General features: G+C 42.5%; 8 protein-coding genes across 10 annotated transcripts in view; 4 read left to right on the top strand and 4 right to left on the bottom strand.

Moving 5' to 3' along the window:
* Positions 1-1513: 1513 nt before the first annotated feature.
* Positions 1514-7513, top strand: LOC108604104. 3 transcript variants are annotated; one of them, XM_017993386.1, is made up of 7 exons: positions 3395-3492; positions 4039-4169; positions 5991-6230; positions 6289-6462; positions 6521-6662; positions 6725-6880; positions 6936-7513. In XM_017993386.1, the coding sequence occupies exons 2-7, from the start codon at positions 4106-4108 to the stop codon at positions 7339-7341; spliced, it is 1182 nt and encodes a 393-aa protein (XP_017848875.1). In that variant the 5' UTR covers positions 3395-3492; positions 4039-4105; the 3' UTR covers positions 7342-7513. The 3 variants fall into 3 exon arrangements, with proteins under 3 accessions (XP_017848873.1, XP_017848875.1, XP_017848874.1); XM_017993384.1 differs by lacking the exons at positions 3395-3492; positions 4039-4169 and adding an exon at positions 1514-1818; XM_017993385.1 differs by having other exon boundaries at positions 3395-4169.
* On the bottom strand, positions 7438-10283 carry LOC108604103 (aldehyde dehydrogenase X, mitochondrial). The gene is made up of 5 exons (XM_017993383.2): positions 10137-10283; positions 8993-9097; positions 8835-8935; positions 8210-8781; positions 7438-8154 (listed from the first exon to the last, which is right to left on the bottom strand). Exons 1-5 carry the CDS (start codon positions 10170-10172, stop codon positions 7511-7513), a joined length of 1458 nt encoding a protein of 485 aa, XP_017848872.1. The 5' UTR covers positions 10173-10283; the 3' UTR covers positions 7438-7510.
* Positions 10284-10508: 225 nt separating this feature from the next.
* LOC108604107 (leucine-rich melanocyte differentiation-associated protein) lies at positions 10509-11550 on the bottom strand. The gene is made up of 4 exons (XM_017993388.1): positions 11473-11550; positions 11179-11415; positions 10973-11121; positions 10509-10918 (listed from the first exon to the last, which is right to left on the bottom strand). Exons 1-4 carry the CDS (start codon positions 11509-11511, stop codon positions 10783-10785), a joined length of 561 nt encoding a protein of 186 aa, XP_017848877.1. The 5' UTR covers positions 11512-11550; the 3' UTR covers positions 10509-10782.
* A 4092-nt stretch (positions 11551-15642) lies between these two features.
* LOC108604106 (proline-rich extensin-like protein EPR1) lies at positions 15643-16973 on the top strand. The gene is made up of 2 exons (XM_017993387.1): positions 15643-15849; positions 15913-16973. The coding sequence occupies exons 1-2, from the start codon at positions 15720-15722 to the stop codon at positions 16857-16859; spliced, it is 1077 nt and encodes a 358-aa protein (XP_017848876.1). The 5' UTR covers positions 15643-15719; the 3' UTR covers positions 16860-16973.
* Positions 16974-17565: 592 nt separating this feature from the next.
* Positions 17566-25350, top strand: part of LOC108602930 (RYamide receptor) — a 49143-nt gene continuing 41358 nt past the window's right edge. Inside the window, exon 1 of the mRNA XM_017991273.1 lies at positions 17566-18039. The gene's annotated coding sequence lies outside the window, so the exon portion shown is untranslated. The remainder of the gene's footprint in view (positions 18040-25350) is intronic.
* LOC108602939 (tenascin) lies at positions 21201-22249 on the top strand. Its single transcript, XM_017991282.1, has 2 exons — positions 21201-21237; positions 21305-22249. Exons 1-2 carry the CDS (start codon positions 21204-21206, stop codon positions 22171-22173), a joined length of 903 nt encoding a protein of 300 aa, XP_017846771.1. The 5' UTR covers positions 21201-21203; the 3' UTR covers positions 22174-22249.
* Positions 22401-23958, bottom strand: LOC108602931 (phospholipase A1 VesT1.02). The gene is made up of 3 exons (XM_017991274.1): positions 23908-23958; positions 23566-23845; positions 22401-23512 (listed from the first exon to the last, which is right to left on the bottom strand). The coding sequence occupies exons 1-3, from the start codon at positions 23945-23947 to the stop codon at positions 22549-22551; spliced, it is 1284 nt and encodes a 427-aa protein (XP_017846763.1). The 5' UTR covers positions 23948-23958; the 3' UTR covers positions 22401-22548.
* Positions 24155-25302, bottom strand: LOC108602936 (phospholipase A1). The gene is made up of 2 exons (XM_017991278.1): positions 25232-25302; positions 24155-25173 (listed from the first exon to the last, which is right to left on the bottom strand). Exons 1-2 carry the CDS (start codon positions 25269-25271, stop codon positions 24203-24205), a joined length of 1011 nt encoding a protein of 336 aa, XP_017846767.1. The 5' UTR covers positions 25272-25302; the 3' UTR covers positions 24155-24202.

Genomic DNA, 25350 nt, shown 5'->3' with positions numbered 1-25350 from the left:
CAAACAGCAAAGAAACAAATTGTTAAATTATTTAATACAAACACGAGCATTTTTTTATTATTATTGTTCAGCGAATTATTTCCACAAATTGATCAAATATATATTTAGATATATGTATATGTATATTTACATATTTAATTTTTGTATTTATTTATAAATATTAAAATGTGAGTGGTTAATTGCAATGCGTTTTATTGCACAAATGTTTTATGAAATCTTTTAGTCTAATTAACACAATACTACTATTTAGTAATTATCTAAGTGCATAAGATTTTTTGTAAAACAAAACTCAGTTCGAAAACAATCGAAGCAAAAGCAAGCAACAAGAATTTTTGTAACTAACACCAACTAAATATATTCGCATTGTGCAACATACATAATAAATACTAACTAATTTATTTAAGAAACAAAACAAGTATTTTTTCATATAATAAAATGCAATACAATTCGAAGAGCTATTAGTTTGACTATTTCAAATTGAAGGTAAAAGAGAACTCTGACTTTCTCAATTGAAAATGAGAGCATTATGATCTCATTAGAAGGCACGGCTCACGAATGCGGTGAGAGTGGGTGGGTTCTTTCAATTGAAAGCTGAGCCTTCTATGGAGAGCGCTGTTCACTGCTGTCTTCAAATGAAGAATTACTTACCTTTCTTACCTTTCTTTAAATCAGCCATCATTTTATTTTATTTAATTCAAGTGGAATTTTGTAATTTAAAAGGAATGTAAGAACTACTCTTAAAATTAATTATTATTATTACCTTTTATTATTTTATTTTTAAAGAATTTATATTCTAAGGCTATTAGAAATTGTACTTTTCAAAAGTTCTTAATCTTATACCTTTATAGACTCGTGGGAGTAACAAATGAATATTAATATTTAAAAATGTAATGACGCATTTATGTATAAAACAGTAAACTTTTAATAATCGTTAGACTTTTGACCAAGTTAAGATAATCAAACCTATGATGCCGACTTATTTTCTTTAAATTTAAGACTTTGTTAAGCTCTAAAAATGGGTGTGCCAAGTATAATAAAAATGTAATCCAGCTTGTAACTGCTGCCACCCCCGTGGACTACATCCTGGCTAGGCAACATCAAACACCTGGTGGTATAAATTTGTTCTGCTGCACTTTTAGCCTAATTAACACAGTTGGGCACAGCCAAAGCACGCAATGACACCACTAAACAATTTGGATTCCCAAAACGCCGACTAGGTCGGTCATTGCCTTTTGTGCGTGCAGCAGCTTGCCATTAGGGGTGACTTACACACACACACACACACACACATATGTAGAGTCTACTTATACACCTACCCTACCGCTTGGCAACTGTCCTGGGCAAACAGACAAACAGACTGGCTGGCTGGCTGGCTGGAATCTATGCTCGATTCGTAACCAGCGCCAAGTGACGCCACCAAATTAGAATTTCTCATACAAGCCAAACATTTGTTAACCGCTCGACTTGCCTCTTGGCCTACGCGCAGTTCTCGTCGAGCATTCGCTGCGTTTGAATGTTCATTTTTTAGCGCGCTCGTGTCAATGTTACTTTGACTCTTGATTCATCAGCACTTCAAACTCACTCAATATGCGCACTCAAGTGTTAAGTTTTTGCATTGCCGTCTTGTTAATTGTTTGCCTCATATAGAGCGCAATTAATAAGCACTTAATGGAAAAAAAAAATGTTTTGCAAATCGAAATTGTGAAAAAGACATGACCGTGAGCATGTTGCAGAGCACGCCACAAAGGATACGCCAAATTGGCGAGAGTCTGAATATGTTAACCAAGGAGGCGCATCGTGCAGTTTTACGTTATGAATGTAAGTTGAAAAAAGATATTCAAATATTTTTAGCAGCACATATGTGTGCTTAAGCTTCCTGTAAACAAATGCTATAACTGAAATCAAGCATACGCACTGTTTACTTGCTGTTTGGCTTTGATATACGTTGATTACGTCACAACCATCTATGTCCTTCAGTAGCATCAAGACTTAATCATGCCATTATGATTGATTGTCCCAATGTTATTTATTGCTCTGAGCATTATATCTCGCTTTTGTTTGTCGTTGTATCTATTGTTGCCAATGTTGTAATAAATTTATGAAACGTCGCGTTACGTTTGCCGCTTGCCGATTTACATAAGCGCGCACAACGTCATCGCCGATTTCAACATGGAAAACTTTGCATCATTTTTCACACATGGTTGTGTGTAAATAAATATGTACTATATAGTAATCTACATAAGCAAGACATGTGTATAGTTTTATGGAAATTGCTAAAATAATATTGACTGAATGGCAAATCGTAAAAGCGACAGCTTGTTGAAAGCCTTCTGTCGCGATCGTACATTTGTCATGTTAAGTATTTAGGGGGGAGAAATGCAAAATTTTGAAAGCCTACGCTCAGATATAGTTAGAAACTAACACAATACAAATTTAGTTAATATGCCAATAATATAATCTTGTTCTTTTACTTTTTAAGAACATTTAATTTTAAAAATTAAATTTTTGATACTTTTTAACAACATTAAATTAATCTGAGTTAAAAAATTACAATTTGTATTTTAGCTAATGAAAGATTTGTGATTAGACTTGTTATAAATTTCTGTTTATAGGCTTGGCCACAATTTGTTACTGTTGGAGGTTTGGGTTTTAGTTTTCGTTGCTTTACAGCCGTGAAACTTAAAAACCAACTTCAATTCAACATGAAGCCTTTTAAATTTACATATATTACACATACTGCTGCACACATGCTACGGGTAACTCTAGTTGATGAACTTTCTTTATAGCAAAAAAAAAAATGCATACGCCTCTTTGGCACGCGATTTAAATTTGCCATTCAAACGCTTACGTCTGGCAAAGCCGCTTGAGTCTTGCGGCTGTTAATTAGGTTCACCTTGAGTTCAGCAGGCGGCGGCTTTCGTTTTCAAGGACAACGCCGATAAATGTGGCCATAGAAACTTTACAGCCAAGGCAAGCAATGAGCTTTAAATGAAGAACTACAAATATAACGCATACGCTGCGTACAACAGTTAACAAGCGTCAGCTCATAAAATTGTTTTGAAAATTTGTTATGAAAATAAAACAATAGCAGCGCAAAAAACAACAGTCATATATTATTATCTCCCACGCAGCGCTGCCGAAAATGTGCGCGTCAAAAAATAACAAACAACAATTCGGAAAACAAAATCAAAACAAAAAGCGTAAACTTGAGCAACCAGTTGCAGATGTGTATGGCAACCAAAACAAAACAGAGGAAACTCGCTCTCTCTCTCTCTCTCTCTCACGCGCTCTCGCAATTGAGCACGCTGGAGAAACTATGGTGTGCGTGTGTATTAGTGTGCGTATGTGTGCCCGCTTAGTTCGATGTTTGCCTCAGTTTGTGAGTAACTGCCAAGAGCTGCGGCTGTTCTTTGCTGCTAAGCACGCGCGCGTTTAGTTTTCCATTTGAATTTGGCAAATGCTTTGTTTTTCCAACGCTTGCGGCGCATTTATGTAAATGAAACAAATAGCATAAATATTCAATGAAATTGCTTTCGTTTGTGGGTTGACCCTCAACTGTGACAGGCGGAGTGTGTCTATTGTTGATTTCTTGTGCCGACTTCTATTTATAAGCCCAGCACACACGTCAATGTGCAATTAGAACGGGCATTAAGAAACTCGCACAGCGAAGTGTGTTAATTTATCAACAGTGACGTATACGTAATGTGACAAAAGAAATTTTGTGTTTTCAAATGATGGCTGGCTTATTTGGCTTGATTGATTGTTGATTGTAAAATTGAATATTTTGCTAGTTTTACTGTCGATTATTTACACGCGCAAATATCCATTTTGTTTATGTGCTATAAGTACTATGCACAGTTGCTACAAGATATTTGTATACGCGCCATAAAACTAAACAAATGTGAAACAAAAATTGTTGTAGCTTGTCAAAAGATTGAAACCGCATGAGGCATCGTTAAAGTGAATAAATAGCGCCCAGTATTCGTTTTTATGTAAATAAATAGCGCTTAAATTAAATTTATTTACGGGTTTTTGCAGCGATTTGTGAAGTGTGAATTTAAAAATTCAGCATACGAGATTAAAACTTAAACCAAAATATGCAACAATGGAGCTGATAAAAAAATACAAACAACGACAATTATCAACTGGCGATGTGCGCAAACTAAATCGTATGTGTGACTACATTTTTTACACTATCTTTAAGTCTATAATGCTAGCCAAAAATAGTGCTCTATATACTTAGGTTAGGCTGTCTGCATGACAGAGTAAATTGACTGTCTTCTTGTGGTTTTCATATTGACAGCAAATATTTCTATCAATTAAGGCAACAGCTGTCGTTGCCGCCGCTGCGTTTATTTCTGTTTAAACTGCCAGTCTGTCGGCTTGTCTGTCAGCAAGTATTTGGGCTTTTCTTAATGGAATGTGCAGAGCAACGAAAAGTGTACACATATTAGAGCAGCCAACAATGTTTGATTTATTAACATTTACATTGATAAAGTTCAAATCGTTTAGCGTGCTAAATTGCCTTAAATGGTATTTAATAAAATGTGCTAATTAGCATAGCTGCTGGCCAGTTTGTTTATGTTTGCTGAATTATTAATAAACAAACGTTTGTATACATTCGCAAGAGTGCATAAAATGCGTATACGCCATGTGGTTACTTTTCAAACAAACAAAAGATAAGTGCGTATGTACTTCCGCTACAAATTAATATAATAATACACATTTTGCATAATTTATGACTAAACGTTGCGATAAACATTAGTGTAAGCCGGCATAAAAGTTTAAAATATATACAAAAGCTTTTGCTTTGTGCGACGGCTTGAGTTAGAAATTCTGCTGGTATTATTCAAGTTGTTCAACGTAATATTTATTTATAACAGCGCCTATTTTTGTTTGTTTATAACATTACGCCATCGCTGCTACGCTGAGCCATATTAAGTTACACAAATCGACAGTTTGATTGCCAAAATAATAACAATGCTAATGACACTTGACTGGCCCAACGGTTGTGGCTATTTGACCGTTTTACCTTTAGCCCCAAAGCACCGTAACGCTCGAGCGAGCTGCGCGCTGGAGTTTGCTGCTTGCTGATCCACACCCAGAGCAGAGCACCAGCAGCAGCAACAGCAGAACCGTTCGAGATGCGGGGCATGATGTCATGCAACTCACAATTAAAAGTATGCGCAGTAAATGCCAAACAATATAAATAAATTCTATTCACAAGTATACAAAAAATGAGAAAATCTTTTAATTTATGCGTTCAGTTGTGCATGAAACTCGCTAATAGTTTATTATGTGCATATATATTGTACGTATTTTCACAAGTCAGACTGCAGCTCATAAAATGCTAAGACAACAATAAAATGATTTTAGCATTGCAACGTAAAATGTTTGTTGACTGTTGGCCATAATGCATTTTGTGCAAGAAAATTTATAGCGAATTAAAATGAATTTTATTGAGCGGTTGTACATTAATCTGAACGCTTGTTGCTTCGCTGCTCGTTAGCCAAGCCATAGGAACATCTGCCATGATATCATGCCGCCAATATAAACTAAGCACGCACAAAATACAAAAATTACTAACGACGTGAATTTGTCTTTGAATATACACAAAGCAGACGCCGCCAAGTCTATGGGACTCCACCTCCAGCACAACAACAATTTATTATTGTTCACGCTCGCTGCTAATTTACAACGAAAATTTAATATATAAAGTCGAAGGTTGTGCCTTAAAAATAACGTTGCTTCAACCTTCTAGTAAAAATAACAACAAACGTTCTGCTGCTACGTTGCGCAGTTTCTTTTTAGTTTTGTCAATAATTTTCAAAAATATTGGTTAAGAATGTGACGACGACGACGTGAACGCAATAGGCAATCAATTATGTTTATGATTAAAAATGGACTGACAAGTACACATAAACTTGCTTAGCTATAATAGGCAAATCTGCCACACTCATATGCTTAATGTTAATGTTTGCTATTTATAGACATAGTTATATGCCTCATGGTGCTTGTGGCTATAATCTCTATTATCTGGAGCGTTTCACTGCACATGCTGTCTGGAGATTTTTACGATGGAATCATCAGTGCCAAAATTATATTTAAGCAGCGCGACTTTGCCAAGCTGGACAACAAAAGCAAAGAGATTCTACAACAGGATTTAGTCAGGTTCGAACAGCTGGCCTATGGCTACAACGAAAAGCCGCAAATGCTGCAGAGCGACAGCTGTAAGTCTTAAGCGTAATTAGCTGCTCTATAGCTAAAGCTTTTCTTTATGTTAAACAGCTACAACCAAGAAGCCAAAGTATAAATTTGCACATATCTATGAGCCAAAGGATTATGCACCACAGCTGGCACGCCTGGTTAGCCATCAGGAGCTGCCAGCGACAACAACAACGACAAGTGCAACGCCGCAAGTTGCACCCAATGCTGAGCTGGATCGCAAGTTCTTAGCTAGCCGTAAGCATAGTTTGAACTATTAAATAACATGCAGCTTAAATTTAATTCATTTATGCAGAATCTGTAGATACATTTGCCACACGCTGGAGCACTGGCTTTGGTGCTCAGTTCGTCTATGCATTTCCTTTTATATCTGAAATTGTAGCCATTATATGGACAGCCATGTGTTTGATTTATCAAACGGGCCACAAGAAAACTTCGTAAGTTTATAGTGAGCTATAAGCTAAAGCTCAACTAATTGATTGCGCTCTTTATTTTGCAGCGTGCTGCCCAAGCCCTGGCGCATTGTTGTGCCTTCTATTGTCATGTTTACGCTCATGACTGTCAGCAGCATCGCCTACACCATACTGACCAATGGCTATCTGAAGCGCTTGTGCAGCCAACTGCGACAGGAGCTAACCAATTCCGCGGCCATTAGGTAAGTTCACTCAATCTCTCTAGCGCTCAGCTCACTCTACTCTTTGCATTTGCAGCTGTGGCGATGCCATGTCCCTGCTGCGTCCTTTTGTCAACGAGCATCGCATCTCACATGATGCCTACCTGCAACTCTTTCGCTGCAGCTACATTGTTTGCCTGGTGCTTTGGCTGCTCGCGCTGCTGCTTATGCTGCTGCGTTATTCGCTGGCGCTGGACTTTCAGCTGGTTGATATCGAGGATATGTTTGAGCAGCCGGTGGCTGTGCTGCAGCCAGTCTATACTGAAGTGCAGCAGAGCAGTCCGCGGCATGAGCAGCAGCAGACGCAGGCGCGGCCAAAGTCAGATGAGGATTATCAGAGCGCCAAGTCCAGGCTAAGCGATGTGGCCATGCCACTGCTGGAGCTAAAGCTGCAGGACGCTGCTGCACGCCCACTAACATCCCACTCAACCACGCAGGCTTGAGCGCTGCCTTTTGACTGAAGCAGCAATGCAATCTCAGGTTTCTATCTCGAACAATTGATATTTTGTAAGCCTAAGTTAAGTGAAACTCGTGCCTCGTTTGTAAAATGCTAATTTAATGTTTTTAATAAAAATGCAGTAGTCTAAACAAAAGTGCGATAGAATCGAGAGCTTACAACAGCTTCATGGTAATGGTCTTGGTCTCCAGATAGTTGTCCAGGCCATCCTTGCCCAGCTCGCGACCAATGCCCGAGTGCTTGAAGCCGCCGAATGGCGTCTGTGGCAGCACTGCATCATAGCAGTTGATCCAAACGGAGCCGGCGTCCACGCTGTTGGCAAACTTCATGGCCTTGTTGATGTCGTTGGTGATGACGCCAGCGGCCAGACCATACTGCACATTGTTGGCGCGATCGATCATCTCCTCAATGCAGCTGAACTTGAAGATGGACTGCACGGGGCCAAAGATCTCCTCCTGGGCAATGCGCATGTCGTCCTTTACATCCGAGAAGACAGTGGGCTCAATAAAGTAGCCCACATTGCCAATGCGCTTGCCACCGGCCTGCAGCTTGGCGCCCTGCTGCTTGCCACTCTCAATATAGTTGAGCACCTTGGTCAGCATTTCGTCGTCGATTTGTGGACCCTGCAGCACGTCCTGCTCGAACGGATTACCCACCTTGCGTGCCTTGGCCTTGGCGGCGGCTTTCTCCACAAACTTGTCGTAGATCTTCTCATGCACATAGGTGCGACTGCCAGCGCAGCAGCTCTGGCCGTGATTGGAGAACAGCGCCTCGTGTGTGGTCTCCACGGCATAGTCAACTGCAAATTAAATGCAATTAATTTATAGTTTAGGCTTGCAGCGCCTTGCACTTACTGTCGGCATCCTCGAACACCACCACTGGACTCTTGCCGCCCAGCTCAAGCGAAACGCGTTTGAGATTCGACTTGGCAGCCGCCTCCATGACAATGCGTCCAATTTCCACGGAGCCAGTGAATGCCACCTTGGCAATATCTGGATGCTGGCTAATAGCAGCGCCTGCTGTAGGACCAAAGCCGTTGATGACGTTGATAACGCCTGGCGGGAAGCCCGCCTCCTTGGCCAGCGCGGCCATGTGCAGTGCAGTCAGCGGCGTCTGCTCCGCTGGCTTCATAATAATTGTGCAGCCCACGGCCAGAGCAGGTCCCCACTTCCAGGCGAGCATAAGCAGTGGATAGTTCCAGGGTATAATTTGGCCCACGACACCAACGGGCTCCTTGCGTGTCATGGCAATGAAGCCACCTGCTGGAATGGTGTCGCCAAAGAACTTGTCGGTCCAGCCGGCATAATACTGTAGCGTCATTATGGAGATGGTGACATCGAACAGCGCCTCAGCAAAGGGCTTGCCATTGTCCTGGGTCTCAATGCTAGCCAGGAAGTGCTTATCACGCTCCATCAGTTCGCAGAGTCTGCAACGATTTATGTGAGTATTTGAGCAAGTTTAAATGGTCCAGTGACTTACTTGTTCATCAGATTAGTGCGCTGCAGTGGACTCATCTGGCGCCAGGCGGAGCCGCGATGGAAGGCCTTCTTGGCAGCAGCTACAGCTAGATCTACATCAGCCTAAAGCGCATATAGTTTATAGTAAAGTCTTTGATATATATACAAAAGTTATGTTACCTTATCGCCCTCGGCAACTTTGATGATCTCCTTGCCCGTAGCAGGATTGGCCGTGGCGAAAGTTTTCTTCGAAACAGCATCAACAAATTCATTGTTGATAAACAGCTGCAACAGATAACAGTTAGGTTAGCAACAATATAACATTACAATTTTGTTTAAATGCAGTTTACTTTCAGGCGTTTACCAATTGCTTTCAAACTGTGCGCCTCACCTCACAGTGCGCGGGCTGGCAGCTCTCAATTTGTGACTTACAACGCTTTAAACGCATTTGCAGCTGCAGTCGACGTATAAGTAATTTTTCAAACTGCATGCTAGCCACTTTGTTATATATTTAAGTGGCTTATTAAGCACTCAAAAAGTTGTCAACTACTTTGTGTGTGTGCTGATTGCCACTTTATCAGTCACGCAAACAAATTTTCAATTGCCTGATAATTTCAACTAACTTAAAGTTGATAGCTGAACTTTTAAGTTTAAACAAATAATGTCAATGTTAACGCAATTGTTGTTTGTATTAAACAAAGCTAATAAGATCATTTTAGTAGTACAAAATCAAGGCTTGCTTTAATATTGCTCAAACTTTTAAGTATCAATGTATAATTTATGGCTTTTAGTATTCAACTGTGGGTTGTAAAGCTTGCGCTGCTAATTTTATAATGCGATAAGATATAGCTAATCTAAATAATCAAATTATGACTTGTCATGGTATACAGAGCACTCTAATCGTTATCAACAAGTAAACAAGAGTTTGCGATAAGATGCTGTTGAACCATTTAATACCCTCTAATTAAGTATATTATAAAAAAGCAAAAGTAACTACAATACTGAGCATAATCTCAGTTTATTTATAAGCAGTGTATGACTGACAGCTGATAAGTCAGCGAGCAACATGTTTTGCCTTTGCGTAGGCTCCATCGATTTTAATATATGTATTTAGTATGTATACTTTACGCACTCTATAAATATATTTCTATATACTGTTTTTGCGCAATAAACTAGTTTAACAACTGCGCCTATACTCTGAAGAATTTATTTGAATTTGCACAGTTTGTCGCAAATTAACATGCGACGCAGCTCGTTACGCTCATTCAATCAACATTGAAACTCAACACTTGTTTGTAATGCTAATAATAATAATAATACTCACTTTAGTATATTTTGGCTGTGCTTTGGGATCTGCCATATTGCTTAACTTTTGAATAGCAAATGCACTGCTAGAGCGAGATAGAAACAAAACGAATGTAAGACAGAAACCGTTGGCAACTGCTTGAGAATGCACTGGAAACTGAAGCTGCTAATGCTGTCTGCCTTCAATTTATATTAAGGTGTATTCGTGCTTGTTTAGCTTTTGCTTTATGCTAACGATTCACGCAGTTTTATTTTATCTGTTATGCCGGCCGGCGCACGAGCTGATAGCAAGCGAATGAATAATATGTAACGACATTTGAATGCGCTACACTTAAACTTAAATACAACTGCAATTCATTTGCATTTGCAGCTATTACAAACAAATATTAGCTATTGATTGAAATTTTAATATTACTCAATATAGCGTGCAGACAAGTGCTTAGTTGCCTAAGCTTATGTATAATTCATTTGTTTTTGTTTTTGCGCTGTTTTATTGCGCTCTCTGCTTTGTGCGCTGCTTCGTGTGCTAAAAAGCTTTTGTCGCGTAAGCTGCTGCATGGGTGTGTGTCTTGGCTAAATGCTGAGAGCTCGAAATAATAAACAGCCATTAAATGTCACAAATAGCTACATTTTGTTAATTTTAATTATAGCAGCTGTTAATGATATTAGACTTTTGTAGTTTTTATTTTGCTATCTGTTTTGGCATAGATATTGTTCGGAAAAGTTTCATAGCTATAGCTGCGTTGAACTAGTCCGTGATCCAGAAACTTTAAATGGCTAAATGATTGTGCTATAAAATTGCTGCAATTATGATAAAGTTAATTTAAAGTGTAATGAGTGCTACTTTATACGCACCTGTAGTATTTGTAGTCGTATTGTAAGTAGTTTGAGAATGGTTTTAAATTGAGCCCATCGGGACAGATGGGATTGCCATGTAGGCTGAGATACTGCAAATTGGGAAAAAGTCGTCGCAACAGCTTAACAGTTGTGGGTAGATCACTGAACTACAATGCGTCAACATATGTAAACAATTTAATAGTAGTTAACTTAGCTTAGCTCACCTCATTCTTGTTAAGCATAAGCACTTCCAGCTGTGGCAACGGCTTCACTAGTGTGCGCAGCTGAGACTCTTGCAAACAATTGTTATCAAGCACCAGATAACGCAGTTGCTCAAATTCCGCCAGCCATGCCAGATCCTTCAGGCAATTGTTGCTCAAATCCATATACTCCACATAGTCAGCATATTGCTTCAGCATTGACGCAGGCAGCGTGCGTAGATTTTGTTGCACCACAATTAGCTGCAAGAAGTGTTATATTGCTTTAATTATAAGCCAAGATAAGGCTTCATTAGCTACCTGACAGTCATTGTTTGTCTCATTGTGAAGTGTTTCCATACTCTTGCTTGGCTCGACTACGATCGTCGTTCCAGTCGTGCGCAGCTGCAATTGATAACTGCCGGGTTGATGTTTTTATATTTTGCGTTTAACTTTGTTTGCTACGCTTTGCGTTTGTTTTTGTTTACTTTCTGTGGCTTGTTTTACGTTCGTTGGCGCCGACAGCGAAGCTTTTGCGCTGAACTTGCTCAAGGTAATGCGACCGCAGCAGCTGATAAGCAATTGATGAGTGCAAAAAGCTGCCAGCTATGAAACTTAACGTATTTGCATTGGCTTGCAGCTTGGCTGTTGAAATATTTAAAGCACTTTACTCTTTGCTTTGCTACATTTAATTAAATTGAATTTCAATTAATGTTATGCTTAAAAAACTCATTTAAATTAATCTTGCAGCAGCATGGCCCACACACTTGGAAATCTACACGAATTATTAATAGCATTGTGCGAAATTCTTCAGTTAGTTAGCAGCGCGCGTTTGCCCCCCACAGTGGCTGTGTGCCAGCAAATACATTTTTAATTGCCAGTTAGGCCAAGACAGCAAACGAACATGACGGCCAGCTCGGAGCTAAGGAGGCTCCCGCCACAATGAGCCACAATTGCAAAGGCGGCGTTAAATGCGATTGACTGCAAATGGTCAGCACGCCGTTGATTTGTAATTATGTGCGTGTTTACACAAAGCAAACACACAATTGCTTGGGCCAGCTCCAAACAAACCAGATGACTGTGTAAATAAACAAACTACGAGCGATACAAATTACGGCGAGCATTTAACAAGACACATTATTCAATGAAACATGACACAGGCAACAGCAACATCAACAGCAACACACATACCAATACACATTTAATGGCATTGGCATTGAGCATCCAACGTATCCACATGTACGTCAGTGGCACAAATTGTGGAGCAAGTGTCAGTGCTGTTCATCGTTTGCAAGTGCGCCTTTTGTCATTAGAGCAGGCTAAAGGCTACACCCACTTTTGTAGTTTATTTAATGCTATTGTTGCAATTGTCGTCAGTCGCCCACAGTTGTTATTAGCTCGGAAAAGAAATAAAAGAAATTGTTTGCGTGTCTGCAGATATTTATTTATACACTGCATTTGTTCAACTTTTATTCATTAGCATTTAACGCATAGTTCAATGTCAATATTTGTCTTGCGTTAATTGCACGCAACTTTTATTGCTATCGATTTCGACTTCGTATCTATTTACATATTTCAATTGGAGTTGATGTTGTTTTCCACTTGGCAAAAAATAAGCACAAAGCGTACGTCATTGTTCGCTACTTAGAAGACAATAAAGCTTTGTGCCTTGTGCGCTTGAGAGCCTTTAAGCCAGCGCTCATTATTCATTATAATTGAAAAGCCGTGGTTGCCACACATGACATCACCATGTGCCACCAACGCCTACCACAACAATTTTCTAAAAACCGTGTGCTTTGCAGGTGGGTGGGCAAAGCAAAAGTAAAACAATAAAACACGCGGCTACTACTCCAATTTAAATAGCTTCCTACGGGTCGTATGCGTTATGTAAGTTACGAGCGATGGCTGGCGATAATTTGTGGCTCGCTCGCTTTGTGCCAAATTGTTGGCTTGACCTTGTGCATCAGGCAGCCCATCCGCCCACCGTGTGCCCAATTGCCTTGGCGCGAAAACAATTCAAAAGGCAAAAACAACATCTGGGCTGCAAGCGTTTAGCGATAATTAACAAGATAATCGATAAAGCTGAGTGCACAGTGTGTGAAAGTAGCTAAAAAAAAAGAAGCTGTTATAATTTTGAAAACAAATTGTTTTAGTTTTAATGTGGGTAGCAAACTTCAACTGCAGCAAGCATTTTGTTGAATTTTATTAAATTTTCAATACTTGGCATTCAACAACTTGATGCACTGTGCCCTGACCAGCTGATCATTATTATCTGGCTAAGCCATTAAGTAATTTGTTTCAGCGCTTTGTCAACATGAACAACAACAACAACACGACGGCAGCTTAAGTTCAACAGCAGCATCTTCCTTCAGCTGCTGAAGCGGCAGAGGGCGAGCGCTGCGGGCGCAAGCTTCACACTCATTTACAAATTGTCATAATTTGTTTAATGTAGGTTGAAGCATTTAAATGTGTAACAACATACACACACTCTGGGCATGATTTGCATTTATTACTCTTCATCATAAGCAGCAGCTGGTAAAAGTAAAAATAGTTTGATTGAAAATAAAAGCAAATGAGTTGCTAAAAATAATTTGCAATTGTTATTAGAGCAACAATTTGGGAATTATGCATACACATAAGTGCAAGTGCTTTAAAAACAATTAAGCTGGCATAAATCCTTGATAACGTCACTCGGAATTCTATGTGCGTGAACTTGCTAAAGATTTGCATATTGAACGAGCTGCTGCTGGCCAACTAATCGACTTGTAGGGTCGCATCTCAATGACGAGGCCTCCAAATGTGAGTAGCAGCTCCCTCGCAGCTCGACGCTTGGGTTAAGCTATTGTGGCAATGACAAAGCACGAGCGGGGGTCAGCTGGGGGCACACTTGAGTGCAACAAGTGGCAGCAACAGTTCCTCGAGTGCATTCTTCAAGCGCGCTTTGTCTATTTTAAGCTCCCAGATCGTGGAAATACCCAAAGCGCAGACCTGGCAACATTCATACCTCATTGACATCGCTTTGCAGCAATTATGGAGCAAAGTCAATAGTTGTGACCGAAGGGCAAACACACAAATGCCAATGAGCGTGAATGAAGAAGCAGCAGCAGCAGCAGCAGCAGCAGCAGCAACGGCAACTGTTGTTGCCACTTGGCCAGCTACTGCACAGGTGACCTGATTTTCAATTTGTTCGCCCCAGCGATGTCGCAATCAACGCCTCGTCTCGTCTCGTCTCTTGCTGCAGCTGTCGATCTCTGCTATGCTCTTCTGCTTATTTATGGCCCGCTGCCTGCTGCCAGCCAACAGCTACCAGCTCCAGAGCTTCAGCTTTAACTCTAAGTGAACCAATTTCAATGAGCCGCGCGCACACGTCGCCGGCCAAGTATGAATGACGTAAAGCAGACCCCAACCTGTTGCCCCCAAGACTTCCATAAGCATTTGAGGGTCTCTCTGCACAACGAACGAAATTTCTCTCGCAATCGATGGCCTGCAATTACGATTAATAAATTGTGGCCGGCGTGGACAAGTGCTTAATTTCATTTATTTGCCTTTCAACTTGGCTTTGCTGTACGCTTTTTGTTTTGCTTTCCCAGTGGCAAATCAAATCTATTTCATGTTTGTTTTTTCTTTTTGTTACTTGGCTGCAATTATAAAATTGATTTTGATTCGATTGTTTCGTAATTCAATTGTGAAGCAGCTAAGCAAGCGTTGTAGTAGGTGTTGAAAGTGAAGTCTGTGCTGACGACAGTCGTAGACAGACAGACATGGCGTATACGCAATGACCTTGGGCAGGGCAGTACAAAAGCAGCAGAACTCTAGCATTAGTTTAATGCTAGCAGCGTATTGAACTTTATTAAAGTTAATAACAATGCAGCAGCGTCTTCAAAGATTCAAAGTGTTCCACTTCACACACTCGGGTGCAAAAGAAAATAAAATCAAAAACACACGCCAGTTAAAGTTTTCATGGCTTGAAGTGACCTTTAGGGTGTGCTTGTCTTTTGAGGAAGCTTTATTGGTATCGTTTGCCTTAGGGGCTGCTCCTTACCCAACACCAACAACAACAACACTTGGAGTTTAACCATAGCAACAACAGAGTTTGCACATGTTTGTTTACCATAATTCAAGTTTATTCGATAGGCTGCTCCAATTTCGCGCTTGGCATCATCAAAAGACGCCCAGCGCTCCATTCCTGGCTGGCTGCAAACTCTTTGACTGCGTCTCAGTGTCTCTCTCTGTGTGTGTGTGTGTGTGCCGTCTTTTGATGTTTAATTAAATTCGTTTTCGTATCGGCCTTTTTGTAATGAGCTTTTTTTTCGGCTTGCTGCCGCTACGCTCAGCGTGCGTTGCTTTTGTCGGCTGCTTCGGCTAAGCGCTGCTCTGCTCTGCTCTGCTCTGCTCTCCCAATCGAATCATATAAATGCTCGCTGGTCAGCTCAGTGGGGCATCAGTCAACATTTGTGCTTTCCCAACGAGCAACAGAGCAGCAGACGAACCAGACGTTGAGACAAGGATTACGTGATCTAAGCTAAGCTAATTAAAAACCAAAAAGACTTTTTGCCATTGTCATTGCCATGCGTGTGTATTCGCTACTCGTTGCCAGCGTGGCCCTCTTGGGCCTGGCCAGTGCGCGTCCTGAGCCGCCAGCACCGTATTATCATGGATTACCTCAGCAGCAAAGTCAGCGCGCATTGCCACTCAATGGTAACAAAGCTGCAACTGCATAAGTTGCTTACTCAAGTAATACTCTCTGTCTCTTTCGCACAGCGCATCCTGCTGCTCCACATATCTATCAGGCGCTGCCACAGGAGCAGACCTTCGCCAGCTTTGCGCCACAACAAATGAACTATCTGCCTCCCATGCAGCAGCAGCAGCAACAGCAGCAGCAGCATCAGCTGCATGAGCAGCTTGCGCCAGCGGACGAGCCCTTGAATGCCTATGACGACACCTACAACATGGCGCATCGCCTGTCGGGCGTGCAACATGCCAGCGGCTACAACAATGCGCCACAGGAGACGCGCGTCCACAAGCACATCTATGTGCATGTGCCGCCCAAGGACTTTGAGGAGGAGGATGCTGTTCAGCCACGCGTGCATCACGAAGTGGGACCCAAGCAGAAGCATTACAAGATTGTGTTCATCAAGGCGCCATCGGCACCAGCGCTGCGTCCACCAGTTGTGCCACCACCACCACAGAACGAGGAGAAGACTCTGATCTATGTGCTGCACAAGAAGCCCGAGCAGGAGCAGGATATTGTCATACCCACGCCCGCACCCACCAAGCCATCCAAGCCCGAGGTTTACTTCATCAAGTACAAGACCAAGAAGGAGGAGGTGCCCGTCTATGGACCACCACCAGCTGATATGGAGCCACGTCAAGCCACCGCTGAGGACTTTATGCCCATGGCCGATGTTGTCGACGTGCTGCCCACCACTGCTGCACCCGAGGCAGAGCCAGAGCAGCCCTCAGCTGTCTACGGCCCGCCCACAGCTGCTGCTTATACGCCTGAGGAAGTGCAGACCACGCTGGCCGCACCCGCCAATCAGTATCTGCCACCCGCTACAGCGCCCGCCGCGCTGGCCATCGAGGACCCATCCATGGCGCCCATTGTTGTGGAAGAACCAACTGATGCGCCCGCTGCTCCCACTGCCAGCCATGTGCCCGCTGTCAACTACGGCCCACCCAATCGTTTCTTTCTGAAGAAGCTCAAGTGAAGTGACAGCAGCGCCTTAGCAAATTTTTTACTTAGACATAATTGCGCTCTAACTCACACACCCACATAAACACACACGCACACAAACGCACACGCACACGCACACGCACCCACACAGGCGCACTTTAGTCTCTCACCCAAGTGGCTTTTGCTCATAATGAAATAATTGTTGATTTGTTTTGTTTTAAATGTTGTAGACAATAATAAAATTCGAATTTATTAAACATATACCATAAATCGTGATGCTTTTCAGTTTACAATTGCAATTATATAAAGAGCCAAGTTAAGCGCTTTATTAACACGCTAATGAAAGTTAACGACAATTGGCCATGGGTTATGTGTTAAAACTTGACCTTCAGGCCTTGAAGAGAAGTCGTTTACAGCTCGTTAAATTGGTTACGTGTTGGCTGCTTCGATTTCATGATTTTCCGCGCAGCAAAAAAATAAATAAATAAATGTATAATGTGCGCGCAATTAAAATTAAACTAAGTCAGAAAGCAACAGCTTGGCAACATGCTGTGTGATTGCCTGGCAACAATGTTGCTAAGCTTACGCGCCAAAATTATGTTGCTGACAACTGCGCAGTCATGTCGTTGGACTTCGTGTCTAGAACTTCGCTGCCTGCCGGCTGATCTGCATTCCATTCAACGTTTGCCACTTCCGCTGGCAGTTGCCAGTTGCCTATTCAGTTCGCTTTTAGTGTTCGTGCGTGTCGCAACGTGAATTCGCATGCCCCATAGCCTTGCTGCGTCCATTTGTTGAGACTTTTGCGTGTGATTTCAATTGGCCAACCAGTCAGCCAGCAAAGCAGCCAGCGGCTGTGTGGCAATTGTGCTTCACATTTAATGAACGCATTAAAAGCGCAATTTAAACAATTTGTTTATCGAATGTGTGAGCAATGAACGCCCCGTAATTAGCTCTCTGTCCAACTGTGCTGTTAATCAAGACCATTTGCTATTAAATCTTCAGGTCGATTTAGCCATTGTTTGTATACAAACTGTGTGTTCCGTGTGCCGTGTGTGTCTAATAAATAAATAAAACAAGTGCAAGCGCACGTATTGTACATATGTAACTGAAACTGAATGTCAAGTGAGCCTTGGGCAGCCATTTGCCATATGCTTGTCGTTAAATGCTAATTTTCTCACCTGGGAGCAACTAGAACCAACTGCTATACACCGGGGGTAAGTACACACACATGTATTAAGTGCTAACGAACCAGTCAGTCAGCCAGTCAGTCAGTGTTACGCCTTTTTCAATGTTGCAGCTCTGCGCTTGATTAGTTGCACCCTAATGAGCACAAATTGCATGCCACAGCATTTGAACTGAAAAGTTTCTTTTTTTGTTTCATATGCCCCTAGTGCCGCTCAACTAAACTTTCGCCAGCTGTCAATTCGCTAAGCAGTTGCCAACTCGGCAGATTTGTAACCCTTTTCAGCAAGAAAATATATTTTAAAGTGCAAGGCTCCAGGGACAAGCGAGCAATCGAACAGCTGCAAATTTGATTCGATACCTGGAAATTTATTATCTGCATTATGCTCTAACTCAATTCAAAGCAAAGTTGCTTCGTTTGCAAAACGGATATGGGCAATAAGTAGGATTTGACGAATCAAGCACAAATACTGCTGCGCTTTGTTAGCTATTACGCATACGCAGCGTTGCGCTGGCAGCTAAATGCTTTAATGTGGCTAATTCCATTTGTGCGCCCACCAGCTTAAAGTGTCTATTTTATCTTGGCTGCTTTCAACGTCCTGCGACCGGTTAGTTAATTATAAATTATGAGCGTGCTGGCGTTTGGTGGTCGGGGCAAATACATGAAAGCCGTGCCGCCCCAGCAACAGCAACAGCAACTGTTCTTAAGGGTTCTTTTTGTTTTTTATGCACATATGTTTGTTGCAGGTGAGTAGCGCATATTTTATCAGCAATTAGGCGTAGAATTTAGCTGAGCTTAAATGCCTTTGGCAGTTCTGTTGAAGAGCCGCGCCCACAGACTAGCAATGCCCCTTTGTTGTTGCTCGCCTTTGTGTGGCCATTTTCCATTTCCATTTGGCTCTTTTTATGGTATCCTCTTTTAATGTCCACGCGTGATATGAGGGCGTTGATCTGTTTGTGCACAGATTTTATGGTTTCATGAGTATTTTGTTTGTTACATTTTTGCTGTTTCGCACTTTACTTGGCGATTGTGGGCGAAAGCATTCAACATGGCTTTGTTTACTTTTACTTTTTAACAATGTGGCTGTGGCTATTGCGGTTCTTTTTGTTTAATTTAAAATTCATTTGCATATTTTAGGAAGCAGAACATTAATAATTTTTTCAACATTTTAGCGCGCATATTAATAAATATACTAAAGTGCTGTTAGATAAACAAATGCGGCTAAAACTTGTGCATAAATCGAATAGTAGTGTGCATTAAATTTTAATTAAAAATATGAATTGACAGCAACAGCTAAAATTGCATTAGTTTGGTTGCAACTTTACTTTACTACTATGTTTCATATATTTTTATTTATATTTACCCAAGCTCTTAACACTATTTTGTTCTAACTCTAACGCCTGCTGTAGTTTTTCATTATTTTTTTGTGCTGTAAAAACAACATGTTTGAGCGACAGCAACAAATTGAATTTATTTTTGCACTTGACAAAGGCATGCAAACTACAGTGTGGGGCTAAAAGCTGCAAAATAATAGTTGTCAATTCACGTTAAGTTCTTGCCTCGATGCTTCGAGAATTTGATTTGTCCGCCGGCTTGGCGCTTTGTTCGTATGCAGATTTTTGAGCAGCTTTAAATATAATCCAAAAGGCAATCAGCAGAAAAGCAGCACTAAGACTGTAAAACTCTTTTAATGCAGTTCAGCTGCAAAAGAAACGCAAGTTTGCTGAGCTATATTAAAAATACTTTGACAAAAGTTTACGCTTTGCTCAACTACTTTGCGTGCTTTGTTTGGGTTTCAGTTGAAGAGCTTCAATATTTTGCTGGTATTCTTATCAGGTGCAGAATCGCTGCAAAAACAATTTCAAATTGTATACGCTAAGCATCATGTTGGCCGCACCAGGCGTATGCGTAATAAAAGAAAATATAATTCTGTTATGCCCAAGGCAAAACAAATATTTTAAAATTATATAAATTTAATAAGCATAAGCATACATGACGATTTAGCACACAACAATTTATTGGGCCTCAGATTGCAGTGCAGTGAGGCTTATGATGCGCTCAGTTTGCTTTTGCTACAACAAATGTAATAAAATAAGTCCACACATTTTTTTTATGCGAATTTTATGCAGCTTTTGAGCTTGACGGTCCTGAACGTTTTCGCAAAACCTTTGCGCCCATTGAGCTTCAGCCAAGCTGAAAGGAAACTAGCTATGAATAGCAGGGCAGAGCAGCAGCTAAGTTATTATAAATGCTGTGAAATGCAACAGCTGTTAAATTAATGTTGTATTAATGCAGTCAACTATAAATATAAATTTATGGCAAAACAAAGGTAAACAATCAGAAGGGTCCCATTTGATATGCAGACACTTAAACATAATATAAATTTATTGCCAGTCATGAGTTGCAGCCACAGAGCTTAGAATTTACTTAAATCGTTCAACAACAGCGCAAGGCTCGGCTTAAAGGCTCAAATATATATATATATTGTGTACCTGCCACTCACCCTTGACACATGACTCTGTGCGGCCGTTAACTCGCCATGCCTCGGCTCGACCTTTCGCATGCCATTTCAAATAAAAAGCACAACCCGCAGACACAGCAGCGCTTTAGGGCATGTTAATATGTTGTCTGCATTATAAAGCATGCGGCTCATAGATGAAAAAAAAGGGTTAGCAATGAAAAATCAAGTGAAAGCAGCTTGAGACAAAATATGCAACAATTTCTAGAAAACTCATGTTTGTGCCTACATGAGTTCTTGGCATAACCAGAAATCTAAAAGTCATGCTCAGAGCACTCGATTACCTTTTATTGTGGGCAGACCCTTTTTTTTGCGTTGCGTTAGTTCGACAAACGGAAATAGCACTTGTGCCTTTATCTGTTGCACAGGCTGTCACACAGGATTTGTTGCCACAGATACTTTGGCAAAATGTTTATTTTCCAAAGGTCGTTTAATTGATTTTTGTTTTACGAAAGCGAAAGAGAAAGTGCTTGTTGTTATATTTCAATTTAAGCATTTACCTTTAAGAATGACTGTACACATGTTTACGATAAGTTGAACATTTGTGAGTCACGACGCTTATCAACTTTACACCAACATTGTAAACAAAAGCAAAATGCATTTCACTAATAACTTTTTGCATAATGTATAAAAGCTGCTCGTCATGACACGGCCAGGCTCAGTTTAAATTCGGCAAAATGAAATCGCGGCACGTGCGTTTGAGTGGCAATGGTGAGCAAAGTCTTGCGTTAAGCATTTGTTATAATTTTTGGCTAATAGCGTGACCAACACTATTTAGTGCTGTTGTGCCTGCTCTGCGCTTTATTAGCAATGAAAATTGAGCCGCTAGCTGCATGTGAGGAAGGTGCCATGTTGGCCAAGGCAGACGACTGCGCTGCCTACTTGCAGTGTCTAGATGGCGAGCTGTTGTACTTTGAGTGTCCCAGCGAGAGTTACTACAATGCAACATACGAGGTCTGCGTGGTGGATGAGCATGGCCTGTGTACAGTCCAAGCAGCGGCAGCTGAGTGCACAGAGCTGGAGCTGGAGGACGATCCCAATGACTGTACTGGCTATCAGCAGTGCATCAATGGCAGCTTTGTGAGCATGAAATGCAGCGAGGGCAGCTACTTCGACACCAACAGCTCAGCATGTCAGATCGATGTGCACGGCGTTTGCCGCTCATGCCTTGAGGGTCAATTTAAGCAGCTGGATGGCAATTTGTGTGGCTATTTGCTATGTGTTGACTGCAGCTATGTGGAGCGTAGCTGTGAAAGCGGCAGCTACTTTAATGCCAGAAGCTTGCGCTGTGTGCCTGATAAGCTGCAGCGCTGTGGAACTTGCTTAGAAGATGCGCTGTTTGAGGATCCAGAAGATTGCGCAAGCTACATGGTCTGCGTTGATGGCGAGCTGCAGAATAGAATCTGCGCCTATGGCAGCTACTTCAATGCCAGCTCGCAGCGCTGTGAGGCGGATCACAGTGGCATTTGCATACCTGCAACAGAAATATGTGAGGAAGGCGATTTAGAGTCGGATGAGTATGACTGCGCTGCTTATTTTGAATGCATTGATGGCGACTTTGTGGCACAGCAATGCGACAGCAGCAGCTACTTTAATAGCAGCCTGGCTGCATGTATAACCGATGAGCAACATGTTTGCCGCACATAATTGATCATAATTATATGTAACGAATTAATGGCAGAAGCTATGCTATCGAATTGCCTAATTAACGTTAAATCAGCTGTGCGTTAATTAGTTTTATTTTAGTCACAGCTGTGACTCGGCGAGTGTCCAGTTCAGCGAGCCAAATGCTAAAATGCTAACTCAGCTCTCAGGTTGTAGCTGCTGTTAATTAAGTTTAGCTATGTCACTCTCAATCAAACACATCAAAGACATTTCGATTACATTGAGCGTAACTCTTAATTAAAAGCAAAGCAAACTTAGTCGCATTAAATTAAGCCCCACTATGCTAGATACATCAAAGTAGCGACTAAGTATGCTTGAGTGCCGCTTGCCGACTTTATTAGTTCAACTCGCAGGCGTTTAGGAGGCAGTGCTCTTGTTGATTTGGGCATTGACAAGTATAACATTTAGAATATAAATGTTTGTGGGACCTTTGCCAGTGTCTTCGGCAGGAGCGGGCGTCGTGCTAGGCGCAGTTGGCATGACTGAACTGCTTGAAGTGTTTGGATATGTAGTTGTCTCACTTGGGCGCGCTGTGCTGGTTGTTAACATGGGCGTGGGCTTTCTTTGAGTTGTTGTCGACACAGGTGTAGTTGTCTCAATTGGTTCGCCTAGGCCATAGGGATATGCATTATTAACTGGCACATAAAACTCGCCCACTGCCATATTCTCGTTTAATGGTGAGCCCATGCGCACCGAGCTGTAGGTATTGCCGCAGTCCTTGTTATGCGCCTGCTCATGGCTCTTGCACTTCATCGATGGAAAGTCGTCCATTCTCAGCGACTCCACGTAGTAGGATACGGCGCGCGTATGCGAGCAGCTGCCAGTTACGTCCATGGTGCAGCCAGGCTGCGTCTTGCCGCCATTTGGATAGAAGGCAGCTCTGCCAATGGGCTTGGTGTAGCCCAATGTGCCGCCATTGGTTTGTATGGACTCCACATAGTGCGCATCGTTACTGGACAAGCGCTTGGCTGGCTTCTCATAGCTTATCAGTGGCATAGCTGGATCCAGTCCAACGACTTTTTGCACCACTCCGCTGCTCACTTGTTTGGCGCTGTGTCCGGCGACATGTGCGCCCAAACTGAAGCCCACAATTTCCAGCGTCTTCAGCGACATGCTATATCCATTGACTAGAAAATCAATCAGCGTAGCGATTTTCTTGCCAGTTGCTGGCACGCCAGCCACAGAGGAGGCATACTCCAGCGAACGACCACGCGCCCAGTCCACAGCAATCATATTGTAGTCGCCTTGCAAAAACCAAGCATCGCGCACACCCGTATTGACACCATCCTTGTAATTGGAGTTCCAGCCGTGTATGGTAAATCTACAAAAAGCTTCTTTAGTTTAGCTGAACAGCAGCCAGCGCTTAAAACTTACCTAGTGGGATGCGCTGCATTGAAATTGGAGAGGTCTATTGACTCCTTGGTGGGCTTGATGACTTGTCCGATAGTTGGATTGCTCTTGGTGTACAAGTAAAAGGTAACCGCATTCAAGGATATTCTAGCGTCAAGTTCGAGGTCGTTTAAAGTTTCGTATGCTGTCAATTGCGCTGCGGCTTCGTCCAGACTTAGCCACTTGAGGCCACCCTCCAGCTGCGGCACATACCAGCCATTTTGGCCATTAATACGCGCAGCGTCCTCAATGGGCAGTGCCTGTACTAAATATTACGTATACGTAGCAATTGTGTGTGCCTGTTTTTTGAGGTACAAAGGTACTTACCAGCAAGCAAGCAACTCAACAAAAGAAAGCACCACGTCATGGTTGCTTGTGTTAACTTTAACTAACAATAAGTTTTAAATCTAACTGATGCCTGTATTTATAGCTAATTAATTGCCATAAATCATAGCCCATATGCTTATCTTAAGCGTTAAGCCTGGCGATTAGATTCGATGCAGCATTTCAAATAACTCGAGTGAAAGCTTCCATAAGCTTTACTTTTAGCCATTACCAAAACCATAGATCAAGCTTTTTTTGTTTCGCAAATTTAAGTTTATTTCAAGTTAAACTGATCAGTCTAGGCGCCCATGCCGAAAGGAGAAGCGCTACGCACTGGCACGTAGTAGTCGCCGGAAACCATGTAGGCATTGGTGGTGGCACCCATGCGCACGCTGCTGTAGGTGCTGCCGCAGCTCTTGTCCACAGCGGACTCGTAGTTGCCACAACGCATGGTGGGGAAATCGTTGCGGGAGACAGCCTCGGCGTAGTACTCGACGGAGCGGCTGTGAGAGCAGGAGCCGGTGGCATCAAGACCGCAGCCAGGTTGCTTCTGACCGCCGTTGGGGTAGAAGGCGCCCTTGCCGATGGGCTTGAGGAAACCAAGCTTGCCACCGTTGGTCTGGATGGACTCAACATAGGCAGCATCACCGGAGTTCAGGCGGCTGTTGGGCTTGTCGTAGCTGAACAGAGGCAGGGCAGGGTCCAGACCAATGATGGCGCTGACTTGACCGTTCTTTACGTTCTTGCCGGCGAAACCGGACACGTGAGCGCCCAGGCTGTGGCCAATGATCATGGTGTTGGCCAAGTTCAGGCCGTGGTTGGAGCGCAGCATGTTGATCATGTTGGCGACCTGCTCACCAACGCCGGAAACAGCGAGCACAGAGCTGGCGTAGTCAACGGAACGGGCACGGCCCCAGTCGACGGTGATCATGTTCATGTCGCCGTGGCTGAACCAAGCGTTGCGCACACCGTAGTTGACGAAGTCATCAGCGCTGGAGGTCCAGCCGTGGATGGTGAAACGGGTGGGGTTGTTGGGGTTGAAGCGAGAGCCGGAAATGCTGCCAGAGTTGGGCTTGATCTCCTGGGGCGAGTTGGGATTGGACTTGGTGTACAGCAGGAAGGTGACAGGGTTCAGCATGCCGCGCTCCTTCTCAGTATGAGCGGCCAAGTAGTTCTCGGCGCTGTCCATATCCACCCACTCGAATGTGCCATCGACCTGTGGCACATACCAGCCGTTCTCACCATTAACTCTATCCTCGGTGGCGCTAGCTGCAGGCAAAACATTTACAGTAACTGCTATTTGCTTGTGTTGCTGGAGCAAACTTACCCGCCAGGATGCAGAAAGCAAAAAGCAGAAACAGTTTCATGACGTTCACAGTATCAACTTCAACTGATGTATATTTGCCGCCAAGGAGTTGCTTTATATAGCAAGTGCCTGGTTGGGGT

Source organism: Drosophila busckii, chromosome 3R (assembly GCF_011750605.1).
Source record: "Drosophila busckii strain San Diego stock center, stock number 13000-0081.31 chromosome 3R, ASM1175060v1, whole genome shotgun sequence".
In the NCBI taxonomy this organism is placed as follows: Eukaryota; Metazoa; Arthropoda; class Insecta; order Diptera; family Drosophilidae; genus Drosophila; species Drosophila busckii.
This window is presented reverse-complemented; position numbering and strand designations above follow the sequence as displayed.